Source organism: Erythrolamprus reginae, chromosome Z (assembly GCF_031021105.1).
Source record: "Erythrolamprus reginae isolate rEryReg1 chromosome Z, rEryReg1.hap1, whole genome shotgun sequence".
Taxonomy (NCBI): Eukaryota; Metazoa; Chordata; class Lepidosauria; order Squamata; family Dipsadidae; genus Erythrolamprus; species Erythrolamprus reginae.
In genome coordinates this window covers 107,497,726-107,515,072 of record NC_091963.1, presented here as the reverse complement: position 1 = coordinate 107,515,072, position 17,347 = coordinate 107,497,726, and the positions used below count along the sequence as shown (strand labels likewise).

Below are 17,347 nucleotides of genomic sequence, written 5' to 3'. Positions count from 1 at the left end.
ACAAAGCCAGCTAATTGCCTTTGATAACTTTTTAAAAAACCTCTCCCATAGGGAGATAAATCTTGACATAAACAAAGGGATTGGCAAATACCACGGGAGGGATCAAGAACAGCCTTTGTAGAAACACCCTCCATGGGAGATATAAATAAGGGCAACTGGGATGAAGAATTACAATTGGAATTCCAGTAGCAGTCGGTGCAGCTAAAGTGGGGCTTTTCTAAGATTTGGATTCTAAATCTAAATCACCATGAGTTGTGGCACTAAGGGTGGTGGAAGCAGTATTGGTGGTGGCAGGATCAGTGGTGGAAGCAGCATCAAGATTACATCCTCAGGGTCCTCAAGAGGACTTTCTGGAAAATGTTACGGAGGATCCCGGAGTGGATATGGAGGAGGTGGCTTCAGCAGCGGTAGCTGCGGGAAGATTAGTAGGGGAAGAATAAGCTATGGAGGGAGCTGCTATGGTGGTGGAAGCTATGGTGGTGGAAGCTATGGTGGTGGAAGCTATGGCGGTGGAAGCTATGGTGGCTATGGGGGAAGTGGTTATGGTGGTGTTTGCTATGGCGGTGGCAGCTATGGTGGCGGCAGTTATGGCAGTGGCAGCTATGGTGGTGGTACCGGCTACCCATTCAGCAGTGGTAGCTTTGGTGGTGGGGATGGAGGTCTCCTCTCCAGCAACGAAAAGGCAACCATGCAAAATCTTAATGATCGCCTGGCTAATTATCTGGACCAGGTGAAAAGACTGGAAGATGAAAATTGCCAGCTTGAGATCTGGATCAAAGAATGGTATCAGAAGCATGGTGATATTGGACCAGACAAGGACTATAGTCACTATTACCAAGAAATTGACCAACTCTACAATGAGGTATGTATGCAATCTGTCATTATAATAAGTTAGATTGCTGCGTTAATGCCATCCATGTAAAAGATGAAGTGGGAAGGCCCATAGAAATGAAAGAGAATATGGAAGGAGAAATGTCAAGAAGATATAAAGAGAGATCAATACTGTAGGAGATGAGATAGAAAGAACCATTTTGTAAATAAGCATAAAGTTTAATCTTACATTACTTGTTCACTGCACACTAATGTTAATTTAATTCTTCACAATCTACAACTTCTCTAAATTAATGAAAATAAAAATCAATCATATTCTGCCTCCTTCCTATATTACTGTACAGAAAAAAAGCTAATGAGAAGAAAAGATAACACCAATATAAATGAATCCACCTGTAGTACACAGAATCTCCATCTAGGCATTGATTCAAGTATGTGTATTCCCTAGTTCATACTTAGAACATCAAATCCCTGTAGAGTTGGTTGGTCATCAGTGATTCTTCCTTTTGAAGTAAAATGGATTTCATCCAGAAAAACTAAATAATGTTGGTGCATAGATGCAGGAGGTCATACTTTTAAATATTAGCAAAACGCAATTAGATATGCATAAAATCAGGACTAATAAATAGAACTAATATCAAGCAAACAAATAGTGGGATAAGAAAAACAGAAGAACGAAGTGTTATCTTTTCAGATTTCACATCTCTTATAATGTAATCTTACAGACAAATGGAAACCAGGTATTTCAACATCAGTTGTAACAAACAATAAAAATAATCATACCATTTTACTTATTACTGTATCATAAACATCTCTATTATTTAATCATTTCCAGCTGATTGCTGAAACAGATGATTATAACAAAATTCTGCTGAATATAGATAACACCAGGATGACTGCTGAAGATTTTAAGTTGAAGTGAGTATGATTCACTTCTCACTTGCTTCCTTCTAACTTTGCTGCACTCAGTGATTCTACCTGAGGAAGGGACACACCACTTTCTTGATTACAAACTCCAAGTAGACAGTAATCACACAATTCAAAGGTTCCCACATGTTTCGCACAATCAAATAGTGTGAAGTGTTCCTTTTCAAAATGTGTCCATCTTAAAGTGCTTTTTTTGGGGAAGAGACTCCATTTCATTCCCTTTCTTCCCTGTTTTTCCATATCTTCTATTTACTCTTTAAATAAACACATAGTCTTCAGTAATCTCTGAGCATCTTCACTCTTCATGGTACTTTGAGGGTGTTGTGTTTGGGCCTGGGCCAGCCGTTGCTCCCACAGATGGGAGAGACACGGCACAAAGTGAATGTAAAAGCCTGGCTAACAGCCAGGAAGATGTGGCAGACAGCCAGGAAGATGTGGCAGACAGCCAGGAAGATGTGGCAGACAGCCAGGAGGATTCAGCAGACAGCCCAGGGGATTTGGCCTGCAGTCCCTCGGACAGTTTGTCCTCGCTCAGTTCGTCTGCAGAGCAATATATTGATTTATGTAACCGAAGAGCTTTGCAAAGAAGGGATCGCTTTAAGAAGTATTATAAATCATGATAGGAGCACCTGGGCTGGGTGTGGTTCCCTTAATGAGGGCTAAAGGGATAAAAAGGGAACAGGGGCCAAGGCAAACTGTGGCTGTTTATCTGTGTTGTTTTGTGGTTCCTGCTCGAAGTTTCTGTACCGTTGGAGTTTTCAACCCAGCTTTGTCAGACAAGTGGGAGGTGAAAACTCTGGGACTTGCTGGTTGCTTCCAAAGATTCAAAAGGACTCCTGAAATGTCTTTGTTCATTCCAGGTTGTCTTTGTTTGTTTTTCCCTGTGGGTTTTTTTTTTGTATGCAGCTGAAGTAAGCCTTGCATTGTTTTTCGGACATTAAGAATTGTTTTTTGAGTCAGCTATTTATGTTTATCTAATACAAGTTTGCTGCTTAGCAAAGCACGTGTGTGTTTGATTTCTTTTCATTGGACTATTACACATTGCTGAGCCAGTCAGGCAGAACAGAGGGATTGTTGACGTTTTCTCAAGAGGTTTTGTTTTTTGGTAGACTTTGTGCATATGTGGTAATCATGATATTTCCTGTAAAACTCTCCTGTGGAATAGATATAACACTGAAGCTGGTCTCCTTCGGAATGTGGAAGCTGACATTAATGGATTACGCCCACTCTTGGATCAACTCACTCATGCCAAGTCAGATCTGGAAATGCAATTTGAATCCCTCAAAGAAGAACTGATATGCTTGAAGAAGAATCATGAGGAGGTAAGAGCACCAGTGGACATTCAGAGCTTCTGACCCTAACTTTTTGGATAATAGGCCATCTACCACCCAGTTTGTTTGAGAACAAAATTCGAAGAATGAACTGAATGACACCCAAAAATATTTCATGACTTTTCCTTGATGTATCTTAGGCCAGGCAATGCTTCTGTAGTAAAGAGTCAGTCAAAACAATTCCCAGCCGAAAAGAATGCAGTAAACAATATCTTTCAAGGGACACCTTGTCCTTCATTTTGTGAAGATGTAGCACTCTACCTTCTCACCAAATTTCATATTTCCACCTTTTATAGACCTACTTCCTCATTTTTTTCCTCCCATACGGGAAGATGGAGAGAAAGAGACAGAGAGAGAAAGAGGGAGGGGGAAAACTTGGGAAAATCCCTGGGTTTTTGGTGCAGTATAGTAAAGGCAACATGAGCCAACCATTTGAAATAAATTATAATGGGATGTCTTATAAAAGATCATGAGATGTTTAGAGCATGAATGGAAAAGGTAAACAATGAAGTCAACTGGAATTTTGGTTCAGTAGGCAAATTCAGAATTTGGGGAGCAGATTGTGGCTTGAACATTCACAAAACTGTTGCCACAGTGAGTATGAGTAACTCAAAGGGCCCATACGTGAGAAAATAAAAATATTGCTTACTGCTGAGAACAAACATCACGTAGTCTGTTTTTCAATAATATGTTTACATAGTATCCAAAAGCATGTTAAGTCCTTTTGCATTTCATGCAGGAACTCATAGAGGAAAGGTGGATTGAAGAAATCATGGAACTATAAGAAGTTATATTGTCCATATACGGATCTGGATTACAAAATAAATGTATGCCAGGCAATGTCATAAAAATATTGTCTTTCATGCAAAAGAAATGTAAAACTATCTTATCTGTTTTGGGTTTTCTTACATTATAAATTATATTATAAATCAGGCTATTATAAATCATTATAAATCATTACATTATAAATCAGGTTATTCTGCCCATAAAATGCTTTTTAGTGTCAGTTTCTCATGATTCATGTCTTCTTCCCCATTGCTGCAGACCCTGAGAGGACTCCGAGGCCAGAGAGGCCATGGGGATGTCAGTGTTGAAGTGAATGCTGCCCCTGGACAAGACTTGAAACAACGTTTAGATCAGCTCCGGTGTGAATATGAAAACATCATTGAACAAAACCGAAAAGAGGTTGAATCCTGGTATGAAAGCAAGGCAAGTGAAATATAGATAAGCAGCCTGGTCATCTTCCAGTGATAAGAACATAAGAAGATCCATGCTGAATCAGGCCAAAGCCCATCGAGTCCAGCATTCTGTGTCACACAGTGGACCACCAATTGTACATGGGGATATTGAGTAGAAAGAGAAGGCAAAACCCTCCCTTTCCCTTGACCCCCAACAAATGGTACTCAAGGTCAGAAAATGTAAACACTTTTTATCCACCACCAGCAGCATATAGAAATATTTTGTAGGCTTTGATTGCAAGGCTCTAGCAGAAGCCCCAGTTGCAGGTTGCAAGAAATAGCTAAAAATCTATTTGTACATCCCCAAGACATCCTAGAAGTAATCTGAACAAGGTTGGAGAAATGGGAGCTAAAAAGCCGAAAATATGGGAGTCAGAGTTCAACAAAAATGTCTGAAATTGCAGGTGGTGAGAAAGAAGTGATTAGCATAATTCTTAACATAAGAACAGCTTGAAAGGACCAGATCAACATATCATTGATAGTAATAGCTCAATTCATGAAAACACATAAATAAGGAGAAAACAACAACAATAACCCCTTTCCCATCCCATCCCTCAAGCAACACATGCAATCCAGTCCCATTGAAGGGTTGTGCAGTTGGAGCAGTGCAATAGAGTAGAGGCCATGAAAGAGGGGCTATGGAAGGAGAAGGGTTTTGGAGAAAGAAAGAAATAGACTAGGCTTGTGATGGCGAAGATTTTTTGGCTCGTGTGCCAAAAATGTATGTGCACAACCCCTGTGCTGCCCTCTGTGCATGCTCAAAGGATTCACAATGGACTGCTGAAGCCTAGGAATAGCGAAACATGACCAAAAAGAAGTTCGGAAATGAAATGTCCAATTGGGCTGTTTTCATTCTCCCCATGCTTCAGGAGGCTTCCCTGAAGCCTTGGGACAGCAAAAACAGCCCAACTGGAAGTTTGTTTGGGCCTTTTTTCAGCCCAACTGGAAGTTTGGGCCCTTGGGCCATTTTTTGCTGTCCCCAGGCTTCAGGAGGCTTTAGTAGAGTGAAATTTACCAAAACAAGGCCTAAAAACAGCCAGCCAGCCTGCATATGCCCGCTGGAGCTGACATAGGACAACAACTTGCGTGCCCACTGATATGTCTCCACATGCCATCTGTTTCATGCAAGCCATAGCTTCTCCATCATGGGACTAGCCTATTAGGATGAATCAGGTATTTTTAGAAGACTCCTTAGTTCCACTGCCACTCCTCCCAATTTTTCATGCCGCCTCCATTGCCTTCGTCTTTTTTCTTATTTTTATTCCTTTGTATCTTTTAGATGGAAGAGGTTCGCCAACAAATGAGTTCAAGTGATCAGGAGGTAACTTCATGCAACCATCAACTTTCAGAACTGAGAAGAGAATACCAAACCCTTGAGATTGAGCTCCAGTCTCAAATCAGCATGGTATGTAGCAGCATGCGGAACATATTAGAGACAGCAACCCTCAAATGACTGTCTAGTAACTAAATATTTCCATTCTCCATGTCCTTCTGGTAAAGGAACCTCAGCATTTTCCTGAAGAGCCCACCCTATGTGTTGCATTTTTATTTTCAGATTCAATCTATGCAAACCAATCTGGAGGATACAGAACGTCGCTACAACATGCAGCTACAACAGATTCAGGCTATGATTGAGCCAGTGGAAGGAGAATTGGGTAGCATCCGGTGTGAGATTGAAAGTCAGAATCAAGAATATCAGCTGCTCCTTGGCATCAAAACCCGTCTGGAACAAGAAATCTGTCAATACCGCCGATTGCTTGAGGAAGGGCAGCAAGACATGTATGTTGACTAGGAAATGTAGAAAATTGTGAACAGACAGACGTTATGCTCTGTGCTCTTGAACAAAGCTTGATAATCATTTATCATTAAATCACAAGTATCTCCTGAATGGTTCCAGCCCTTTAAGGGTGTCATGATATACTAAGCTTTTGAGCATTCTCCATAACCTTAATACAAATCTTACTGACATTGCTTCAGTGACTTCTTTTATCAGAAGCTACCAGTGCTTCTAGAATAAAGTAATTTACTGTAGAATTTCAGTTCATAGGGAAGCCAAGAAGGGTAGAGTTGAGTTGTACTGAAACTCCAGTTTTGCTGGTTTCCCTGTGGATTGAAATTCAGTAGTATTAAGTGTCACTGGAAAAAACAGGACTAGAAACAGAGATTATGCAATCTATTTAGAAGATGGGAACTCTAAGATATAATGCCCAAAGAAAGTCTGTAAACTAAGAAGGAAAGAGGTGATGAATAACTATAGCAAACAAATCTACAACATTGCCTTGAATTGACTTAGACCTCTAGTACATCTAGACAAGCATTGACAAAGCCAGCTAGGAGCTGATCTCCTAGAATTCAGATAGAATTCTTTCCCATCTTAAATTATAGTTGTATTACTGAGCTTGATGCTAAAGTCATAATAGCTAATTTATTTGAGGGATGTTGATTTTCCCCCTGATTAAGAGTTTCTATTATGGGCTGATGGATTGATTATCATTATTTTAGAAATATATTATAAGGGATCATATTTCTCTTTTTCCAGTGGCTCAGGAGGATATGGAGGAGGACTTGGAGGTGGTAGAAGAGGTGGAGGAAGCATCAGCGGAGGAGGTGTTTGTGTAGGCGGAGGTGTCAGTGGAGGAAGCCTTGGTGGAGGAGGTGTTTGTGTAGGCGGAGGTGTCAGTGGAGGAAGCCTCGGTGGAGGAGGTGTTTGTGTAGGCGGAGGTATCAGCGGAGGGAGCATCAGCGGCGGAGGCGTCTGTGTAGGAGGAGGAGGCATTGGTGGAGGACACATTGGAGGAGGAATTTCTTCACGTCCTCAGTGCTATCCTACGTCTTCTCATTCCCAGGTTTGCAAAACAGGTGAGAATTACCGTGACCACCATGTTGTTGTTGTTGTTTTTGTTTTTTTTCTGCTTGAGGGAAAGAATAATGTTAATCATTAAAGGTGACTTTAGATTTGGCATGTTTCTTTTTATAAAAGTGGGGAAAGTATGTAGAATCTGGTTAACTAAGGAAAATCAAAAATAGGAATGCCAGAAAATTACCCTGCTGCATCTGAACATTATCTATGCAGTTGTTTGGCATGCTAACAAATTGTGTATCATTTGGTTTGCAAATAATGTAGCCTCTGTATCTTACTAACTCCCTAAAACAGCTTACCAATTTTTCCAGAAAGTTACAAGAGACTTTAATTTAAATGAATTTCATAATATTTGCTGCTGTTCAGAATCTCAAATGCTATTCTTTTTCAGTAACTTTTAAAAATATTTAAAGTAATATAAACCCATAATCTCAAATGGGTTTTTGGTTGTTTATTTCATTCTATTAGGATAAAGGAAGTCTTTGCAGGGATTATACTTTGTCCTGGTCTTTAGAAAATATATTTCACCACCAACCCTAACCCCCCCGAGTTTTGCCTCTCATTGCTTGTTGTTTATATCTGTCAATTTTCTCATAGATTCATTTTTCCCACTCTTGTCTTTTTCAACAGGACACGGAAGAAAATCTTGTGACTGATACTTGCAAATTCCTCCAAGAATTTCTATGATCAGAAAAGATCACATCTGCTCAAATTCTCTGCATAAATTTTCTGCATAAAGCTCACCCATTTCTATGTCAATGACCATCACAAAAGATTTCGCAGTTTCTCTTAATTCTTGTGTCATCCCCTCTTTAAAGCACTTTCTTGGAGGATATGCTTTCTTTTTCTTCAGTTCATTTGTGACTGTCCTTTAGCTTTTGATGCTGATGAATATTGTCCAATAAAGCTCTGTTGCTGCTTGTTGCAATCAAAAAAAAGTGTCTCTTGTTATTTTTGCCATGCAAGTATTTAATTAGTATAACTAGTCTATAGATGTGGTCCAGACTTTATAAATGGCTTTGCAAATCTCCACTCACAGAGAGAATTAATACCCTTTTTAAAGCAATCCATCATACTTTTCAACTGACAAAATGAAACTCTGCTAGAGGCAGTTTTTAGAATTAAAGCAATCATTACAAAATGCAATTTATATTTGAAATTATACATTGGCAAGTTACGCATTAACAAAGTATGTCTGGTTGGAAGTTACATGACTGTTTATGTGTAATTAAGGATTGCAATTTTTTTTTTTAACAATTCCCATTTCTATCTGAAGGAACAGAACTTCTTTTAAAAAAAAATGTTAAGTTCATATACTACTCATCTCATCAAGTAACTGTGGGATTATCAAGCAACTGTGGGATTTTATTATTTTTTACAGAGGAAAAAGTATTGCTAATTTTCTACCAACAGTAAAAATTACTTTACAAAAATCTGAAATTGTGCCTCCATCTAGGGACAAGATAATTATCAATAAATATATATTTTGACAACATAAAATGGACTATAAGTCTTCACCACTGTGATTCTGAATGTTGAAGTCTAAAGTATTCATTCATTTCTTTGAGAAGAAATACTGTATTTTCCGGCGTATAAGACGACTGGGTGTATAAGACGACCCCCTAACTTTTCCAGTTAAAATATAGAATTTGAGATATACTCGCCGTATAAGACTACCCCTCTTCTGACTGTCAAAAACTGAGTCTAGGTCTATGATGTACTTGCATTGAGAAAAAAATCATTTCTGAACATGATAACACAATATTTTAATTACTAATGATGAAGATCTTATTGTTAAAATTATGAATGAATTATTTAGAGAGAGAGAGAGCCAAGTGGGAGCACTCTTCTGTCTATCTCTCCATATGTCTCTGTCTATCTGTCTTGTCTGCCTCTCATATTTCTCCTCACCACAATTAAGTTTATTATTATAACTCATCATAATTTGTCAACACAAAAAGGTGAACCTGGCTATTTTCCTTTCTCCTACCATCTATTCTGTAGGTATCTTTCAGTCTAACATGCAGCATGCTGACACCTATGTGAGAATCTATTATGGAATGAGAATCTGTATGTGATATCATGATATGGCAATCCAAACAGCCCATCCATTTTTTCCTCTTTCCGCACTTTCTGTCTTTATCCTCTTGCAATGTCACTTAAACAGATTTTAACTTGTCGGGTTTAATTAGTGACCCTGCCAATTTTCAGTACTGTGCAGTGTGCTATGATACAGAGCAGGGTGAATAATATGACCTCAGCTTTTAAAGTTATTTTAAAATGTTGCCTAAGAAATATGAAAAGATGATTCTTTTTGGAGGAAAAGTACATTTTCAATGGTTAAACATAAGAACAAATACAAACAGGCAGAAATAAATGCATCCAGTTTAACATTCAATCATTTCCCTGGCTCTTTTTATTGAAATGAACAAGTTCATACATTCAATTTTGCAACCACTAATAATGTTGGTCAAGTAGGTACAAAAATACCTGGGGAAATGATCAAAGTCTTTCTCTCTACCCCTCTCTCTCCCTCTCTTTCTCTCTTGCTATCTCTCTTTCTCTCTTTTTTTTGCTTTCTCTCTTTCTCTCCCCCTCTCTCTCCTTCTCTTACTATCTCTTTCTCTCTCTTTCTGTCTCCCCTCTCTCCCTCTCTCTCTCCCTCTCTTGCCATCTCTTTCTCTCCCTCTCTCTTTCTCTCTCTCCCTCTCTTGCTATCTCTTTCTCTCTTTCTTTCCCCCCTCTCTCCCTCTCTCTTTCTCTCTCTCCCTCTGTTGCTATCCCCCCTCTCTCTTTCTCTCTCTGCCTCTCTTGCTATCTCTTTCTCTCTTCCCCCCTCTCTCCCTGTCTCTTTCTCTCTCTCCCTCTGTTGCTATACCCCCTGTCTTTCTCTCTGTCCCTCTCTTGCTAACCCCCTGTCTCCCTCTCTTGCTATCTCTTTCTCTCCCCCCTCTCTCTTTCTCTCTCCCTCTCTTGCTATCTCTTTCTCTCCCCCTCTCTCCATCTCTCTTTCTCCCTCTCCCTCTCTTGCTATCTCTTTCCTTCTCTTTCTGCCCCCCTCTCCCTCTCTCTTTCTCTCTCTCTCCTTCTCTTTCTCCCTCTGTTGCTATCCCCCCTCTCTCTTTCTCTCTGTCCCTCTCTTGCTAACCCCCCTCTCTCTCCCTCTCTCTTTCTCTCTCTCTCCCTCTGTTGCTATCCCCACTCTCACTTTCTCTCTCTCCCTCTCTTGCTATCTCTTTCTCTCTTTCTTTCCCCCCTCTCTCCCTCTCTCTTTCTCTCTCTCCCTCTGTTGCTATCCCCCCTCTTTCTCTCTGTCCCTCTCTTGCTAACCCCCTGTCTCCCTCTCTTGCTATCTCTTTCTCTCCCCCCTCTCTTTCTCTCTCCCTCTTTTGCTATCTCTTTCTCTCCCCCTATCTCCATCTCTCTTTCTCTCTCTCCCTCTCTTGCTATCTCTTTCTTTCTCTTTCTGCCCCCCTCTCCCTCTCTCTTTCTCTCTCTCTCCTTCTCTTTCTCCCTCTGTTGCTATCCCCCCTCTCTCTTTCTCTCTGTCCCTCTGTTGCTAACCCACCCTCTCTCTCCCTCTCTTGCTATCTCTTTCTCTCCCCCCCTCTCTCCCTCTTTTTTTCTCTCAGCAGCGGCAGCTGTGAGGCGGAGCTACGGAACCGAGGCACAGACGGCGGCGTGTGGGCGAGCCTGCGCTTTGCACAGGCTCGCCCAGCTGGGAGGCGGTGTTCTCGCCCCCCCAGCTGAAACTGACATCCGGCCGGGGCGATTCTTCCCCGGCCGGACAGGCAGCGTGTGGGCGAGCCTGCGCTCCGCTCAGGCTCGCCCAGCTGGGAGGCGGTGTTCTCGCCCCCCCCCAGCTGAAACTGACGTCCGGCCGGGGCGATTCTTCCCCGGCCGGACAGGCAGCGTGTGGGCGAGCCTGCGCTCCGCTCAGGCTCGCCCAGCTGGGAGGCAGTGTTCTCGCCCCCCCCAGCTGAAACTGAGGTCCGGCCGGGGCGATTCTTCCCCGGCCGGACAGGCACGCTTGTGCTGCCAAAGGCAGCGTGTGGGCGGGCCTGCGCTCGGCTCAGGCTCGCCCAGCTGGGAGGCGGTGTTCTCACCCCTCCCAGCCATCGCAAATAGGCGCCACTGTCCTATATCTGGCGTACAAGACGACCCCCCACTTTGGAAAAGATTTTCAGGGGTTAAAAAGTCGTCTTATACGCCGGAAAATACGGTAGATCAAATCTTACAATCCCATTTCTTGATTGTTGTTATTGTTGAAAGTTTTATTGGTGGTACATTATATGGAGGGGGGGGACAACACATCAGTGATAGTATGATTATACTTAATAGTAATTAAAATAACCTAAAACCTCAAAGGTAGAAAGAAGATCCAGACACTGTTAATGTATTAAAAAGTGCAGTCTTTTAGCAATAGCAATAAGATTTATATAATAACAATAATAATAATAATAATAATAATAATAATAATAATAATAATAATGTATTGGATTTGTATGCCACCCGTCTCCGTAGACTCTTTACAATACTTTACAGCCTTCTCTAAGCAGTTTACAGAGTTAGCATATGGCCCTCAACAATTTGGGTCCTCGTTTTACCCATCTTGGATGGAAAGCTGAGTCAACCTTGAGCCTGGTGGGATTTGAATTGCCAAACTGCAGTCAGCCACCAGTCAGCAGAAGAAGCCTGCTGACTGCTTTCTACAGCATTCTAACGACTGCACCATCAAGGCTCTTTAACTTATTATTAAATCCAGTCACACAGATGCATACTTTCCCTTCTTGTTTTTAAAATATGAAATGCTTCAATAATAAATGAAACTTCATTTTTGAAAACTTCATGTACAGCCATGTAAGATTTTTGGCAACAGTTTGCAGTTGCTTCCTTCTGGGATACTATTTGACACTGGTCTGAGATTTCCTTGCATCTAAATACTCATCAGACCTAATCCCACTTAGCCTAGTTTGAGTACATGACATGGCATAACTTGTGGGGATAGGGAAGAGAGAAACGGAACAAGATGTAGTAGTAGTAGTAGTGGGGGTGGTACTATTACTACTAGTAGTAGATTATGATGTTGATTATGATGGTGGTGGTGATGCAGACGGCTTTAATTTCATTCATTCATGTTTTGAGCTATTTTTGTAGCCTTTCAGCAACCTGGGAAATTTCCAGAACTGTAAAGGTCCATTGTTAAGAACTCTGAGTATTCATATACAGTAATACCTCGTCTTACGAACTTAATTGGTTCCGGGATGAGGTTCGTAAGGTGAAAAGTTCGTAAGATGAAACAATTTTTCCCATAGAAATCAATGAAAAAGCGAATAATGCGTGCAAACCCATTAGGAAAAAAAAAGCGGGGAGCCGAGGAAGCGGCAGGCAAAAGGGGATTGCCCCCATCTCGCTGCCAAAATGTGTTCCCCCAGCGTCTAGAGAATGGAAACTGCTCCCTTGGATTCAGCCCAGAGAGAAAAGACAATGGGGGAACGGATAGGTCTCTCCCAGCCCCAGAGAAAAGCATCCTTCCCTTTGATCCAGGCAGCCTGAATCCAAGGGAGCGTTTTCCATTCTCTGGACACTTGGGGAAGGGATAGGTCTCTCCCAGCCCCCAGGGAAAGAAGCCTTCCCTTTGATCCGGGCAGCCTGAATCCAAGGGAGCATTTTTCATTCTCTGGACACATTTGGGGAAGAGATAGGTCTCTCCCAGCCCCCAGAGAAAGAAGCCTTCCCTTCAATCCGGGCAGCCTTAATCCAAGGGAGCATTTTTCATTCTCTGGACACATGGGGAAGGGATAGGTCTCTCCCAGCCCCTAGAGAAAAGAAGCCCGGCATCAGGTCTTTCTCCCCATGGTGTCCTAGTAGTGGGCTGGAGAGTGAGCGAGTGAGAGAAACAAGCCTTCTCCGACCCCGCGTTGGCAGCTCCGTGGGGAAGGTGCATTAGCCCAGGCCCCCTGTACAAGGATTCGGGACCAACTCCTCTTCCTTCTTCCTGGCTTTGGGAAGCTGGAGCCCTCTGTGCCTGCCTCTGCCTCTTTCTCCTGCTGAAGAAAGAAGCTGAGGAGTGCTCTTCCTCTTTGAAGCCACAGGAAGCAACCTGACTATGGGGTCGCCTGCTTTTTTCCCCTCCTCCACAGGTTTGGGCTGTGCGGTTGCATGCTCGTCCGGCAGCTGGCTCTTCTTCATCTTTTGCCGCCGCTGCTGCTGCTTGGAGGTCACGCCTTGCTCCACAGCTGGTTCGGGCGGCAATCGAATGGGAAATCCCGGCGGTGGCAGTCACAAGGCAGGGGAATCCTTGCGGCAGTAAGAGAGCACACAAGAAGTAAGAGAGCGCACACACCTGGGCTCAGCTTCGTAAGCTGAAAATCGTTCTTAAGAAGAGGCAAACAAATCTTAAACACCGGGTTCATATCACGAAAAGTTCATATGAAGAGGTGTTCATAAGACGAAGTATCACTATACAGGTTTCTCAGTGACTGTTCAAAGTTATGACCAATTCTAAACCCAAATTACAATGGTCACAACATTCAACCATAATGGGCAGGCTCCATTATGGTTGTAAGTTGAGGACAACCTATAAACATTTTCTGGATTGAAGTCAGAGGTGGGTTCCAGAAGATTCTGACCAGTTCTGGAGAACTGGTAGTGGAAATTTTGAGTAGTTTGGAGAATTATTATTATTATTTATTAGATTTGTATGCCACCCCTCTCCATAGCCACCTCTGACTGGCTCTACCACATCTACTCTCTGTCTCTGAAGTCAAAGCTGTCTGGGAGAAAAGGGGGATTTTGCAGTAACCTTCCCCTGGGGAGAGAATGGAGATTTTACCCGTATCCTTCCGCTGTCATGCCCACCAAGCCACACCAGGCGTCGACCACCAAACCACATCCACATAACCAGTATTTTAAAATTTTGAATCCCACCACTGGAATATGTGTTATCCTGCTGCAGATTTGTGTGTAAAAAAGTAAAAAAACTGGAAGTTGTGACTGGAAACACCCTCCCTCTTGTTTCCATATCAACCTGGTAGGGCTTTGTAGGGCTTTGATCTAGAGTTGGATTCTTCCTGTTTTGCACTAGTTTCATAGAACCCATAGCTGGTGATGTCACGGTAATGTCACGGAACCAGTTCAGTAGCGCCAGTCCATGGACAGTACCATCTTTTAAAAATTATTTTTGAGGAGGGGATTTTTTTGTTTGGATTTTCTTTTTTTAAAATTTCTTAATAATAAGGTATTAATTAAACTGATGTGTTAAGTCCTCAGTTATGACCATGCCAGCTACTAATGGAGCCTGATTGGCTCTGATACAAGTAGCGGGTGAGCGGGAAAATGGAGCCCTGTTATTGGCTCAAAATTTGACAGCTATAGTATAAAAGAAGCTGTCAAGCTGCTTATCCTCTGTTCTGGTTTAGCAATGATGTAAGGGCTATAGTCAATGAAAAAAGGCTGCCTATAGGAGGTATAAAGAGTCTGGAAGTATAGCTGATAGGGAGGTGTATAAAATGAGACAGAAGGAGGCGAAACAGATAATATATGCTGCTAAAGCCTCAAAAGAGGAAGAAATTGCCAAATCTGTAAAGAAGGGGGATAAAACCTTCTTCAGATATATTAGTGATAAGAAGAAGAAAAACTGCGGCATCACGAAACTTAGTACCGGGAATAATACATGCATTAATGGGAATAAGGAGATCGCTGACCATTTCAATAGGTACTTCTGTTCAGTTTTCTCAAAAGACACCGTACAAAATAATACTATAGAGGGATATAGCATTGCTTCCAGCTGTACGGATTCAGCTCCAGTGATCTTAGAAGCAGATGTCTTAGAAGAACTTGAACGATTAAAGATAAATAAGGCAATGGGTCCAGATGGCATCCACCCCAGAGTTCTTAAAGAACTCAGATCTGTCATTACTACCCCCCTGACTGATTTGTTTAACCAATCCTTGTTAACAAGAGAAGTTCCTGAGGATTGGAGAATGGCCAGTGTTGTGCCTATTCACAAGAAGGGCAGTAGAGAAGAAGCTGGTAACTACAGGCCAGTTAGCTTGACATCAGTTGTAGTTAAAATGATGGAGACTCTACTCGAAAAGAGGATAAATCAGCACCTAAAAAACAATAACTTATTGGACCCAAATCAGCATGGCTTTACTGAAGGCAAATCATGTCAGACTAATCTCATTGATTTCTTTGACTATGTCACAAAGGTGTTGGATGAAGGTGGTGCCGTGGATATTGCCTACCTGGACTTCAGCAAAGCCTTTGATATGGTTCCACATAAAGAGCTGATAGATAAATTAGTGAAGATTGGACTTAATCCCTGGATAGTTCAATGGATTTGCAGCTGGCTGAAGCATAGACATCAGAGAGTTATTGTTAATGGCGAGTATTCTGAGCAGAGTCAGGTTACAAGCGGTGTGCCACAAGGGTCTGTTCTGGGTCCTATTCTTTTTAATATGTTTGTGAGTGACATAGGGGAAGGTTTGGTAGGGAAAGTTTGCCTATTTGCCGATGACTCTAAAGTGTGCAATAGGGTTGATATTCCTGGAGGGGTCTGTAATATGGTAAATGATTTAGCTTTACTAGATAAATGGTCAAAGCAATGGAAACTGCAGTTTAATGTTTCCAAATGTAAAATAATGCACTTGGGGAAAAGGAATCCTCAGTCTGAGTATTGTATTGGCAGTTCTGTGTTAGCAAATAGTTCAAAAGAAAAGGATTTAGGGGTAATGATTTCTGACAGTCTCAAAATGGGTGAACAGTGCAGTCAGGCGGTAGGGAAAGCAAGTAGGATGCTTGGCTGCATAGCTAGAGGTATAACAAGCAGGAAGAGGGAGATTATGATCCAGCTATATAGAATGCTGGTGAGACCACATTTGGAATACTGTGTTCAGTTCTGGAGACCTCACCTACAAAAAGATATTGACAAAATTGAACGGGTCCAAAGACGGGCTACAAGAATGGTGGAAGGTCTTAAGCATAAAACGTATCAGGAAAGACTTAATGAACTCAATCTGTATAGTCTGGAGGACAGAAGGAAAAGGGGGGACATGATCGAAACATTTAAATATATTAAAGGGTTGAATAAGGTTCAGGAGGGAAGTGTTTTTAATAGGAAAGTGAACACAAGAACAAGGGGACACAATCTGAAGTTAGTTGGGGGAAAGATCAAAAGCAACATGAGAAAATATTATTTTACTGAAAGAGTAGTAGATCCTTGGAACAAACTTCCAGCAGACATGGTAGATAAATCCACAGTAACTGAATTTAAACATGCCTGGGATAAACATATATCCATCCTAAGATAAAATACAAAAAATAGTATAAGGGCAGACTAGATGGACCATGAGGTCTTTTTCTGCCGTCAGACTTCTATGTTTCTATGTCCCATTGGTCTGAAATAAAGGTTTGTTGTTTGTTGTTCACCTCTGAGTTGGATTCCATTCCTGTCAGCCCTGACACACTGATTTAATATGATGTAATTATCTCCTTCCTGACTTAATAAAAATGTACACCTTGTTCGATGGTTTGGAGTTTTAATCAGAACTTTAGAGAGCTTTGGGCCAGAGTTATGTATTTCTGCATTACAATACATTGAATGGTTCATTCAACAATAATGTTACTGACAAACAATCTGGGATTATGGAGAAAATCAGGCCAATTTATCAAAATACATTTGATTGGGAAGTGATAAAAATGAATTGTTTAAAGGAAAAAGGAGTATATTTCAATCCGATTTTAATTAAAGCTGCAGGTACAGTGATATGAATTGTTATCTACATCAGGATAAATCATGGACTAATGCATTGGCAGCTTTCCTTAGGTATCTAGTATGAAAATACAAGAGTGACACCTGCAGGAAATGGAGAATGAGCCCTCTCCTAAAAGATATTTCCTTCATGAGGCAGAAGGTACAAAATGTCTCTTATTATGTGTCATTCAACATCCCACACTGCTTTAGGACAGCATGTAGCTTTGAGCACCACAAGGTGGTGCAGCAAACACAATACTGTCAGTCCACATCTATTGGCAGCCATTTTAAAATATAAAACTATAAATCGCAAATATCGGCCAGATTCCAGCAGAAGACAACAATATTTCCCTTTAGGTCAGACAAATGACATATCAGCATGAAGACCAATGAGCTAGACTTG

The 17,347-nt window shown here is 41.5% G+C and overlaps 1 protein-coding gene across 1 annotated transcript; it reads left to right on the top strand.

Moving 5' to 3' along the window:
• The first annotated feature begins 247 nt into the window (after positions 1-247).
• Positions 248-7,843, top strand: LOC139175806 (keratin, type I cytoskeletal 10-like). Its single transcript, XM_070767092.1, has 9 exons — positions 248-862; positions 1,667-1,749; positions 2,924-3,080; positions 4,134-4,298; positions 5,607-5,732; positions 5,883-6,106; positions 6,867-7,036; positions 7,100-7,186; positions 7,818-7,843. Exons 1-9 carry the CDS (start codon positions 248-250, stop codon positions 7,841-7,843), a joined length of 1,653 nt encoding a protein of 550 aa, XP_070623193.1.
• Positions 7,844-17,347: the final 9,504 nt, after the last annotated feature.

Bases quoted from the DNA above. Each gene is read 5' to 3' on its own strand.
- LOC139175806 (XM_070767092.1), top strand. From the start codon at position 248: ATGAGTTGTGGCACTAAGGGTGGTGGAAGCAGTATTGGTGGTGGCAGG. The intron at 3,081-4,133 runs GTAAGAGCACCA...CCATTGCTGCAG, and splicing joins TGAAGAAGAATCATGAGGAG to ACCCTGAGAGGACTCCGAGG. The intron at 4,299-5,606 runs GCAAGTGAAATA...TGTATCTTTTAG, and splicing joins AATCCTGGTATGAAAGCAAG to ATGGAAGAGGTTCGCCAACA.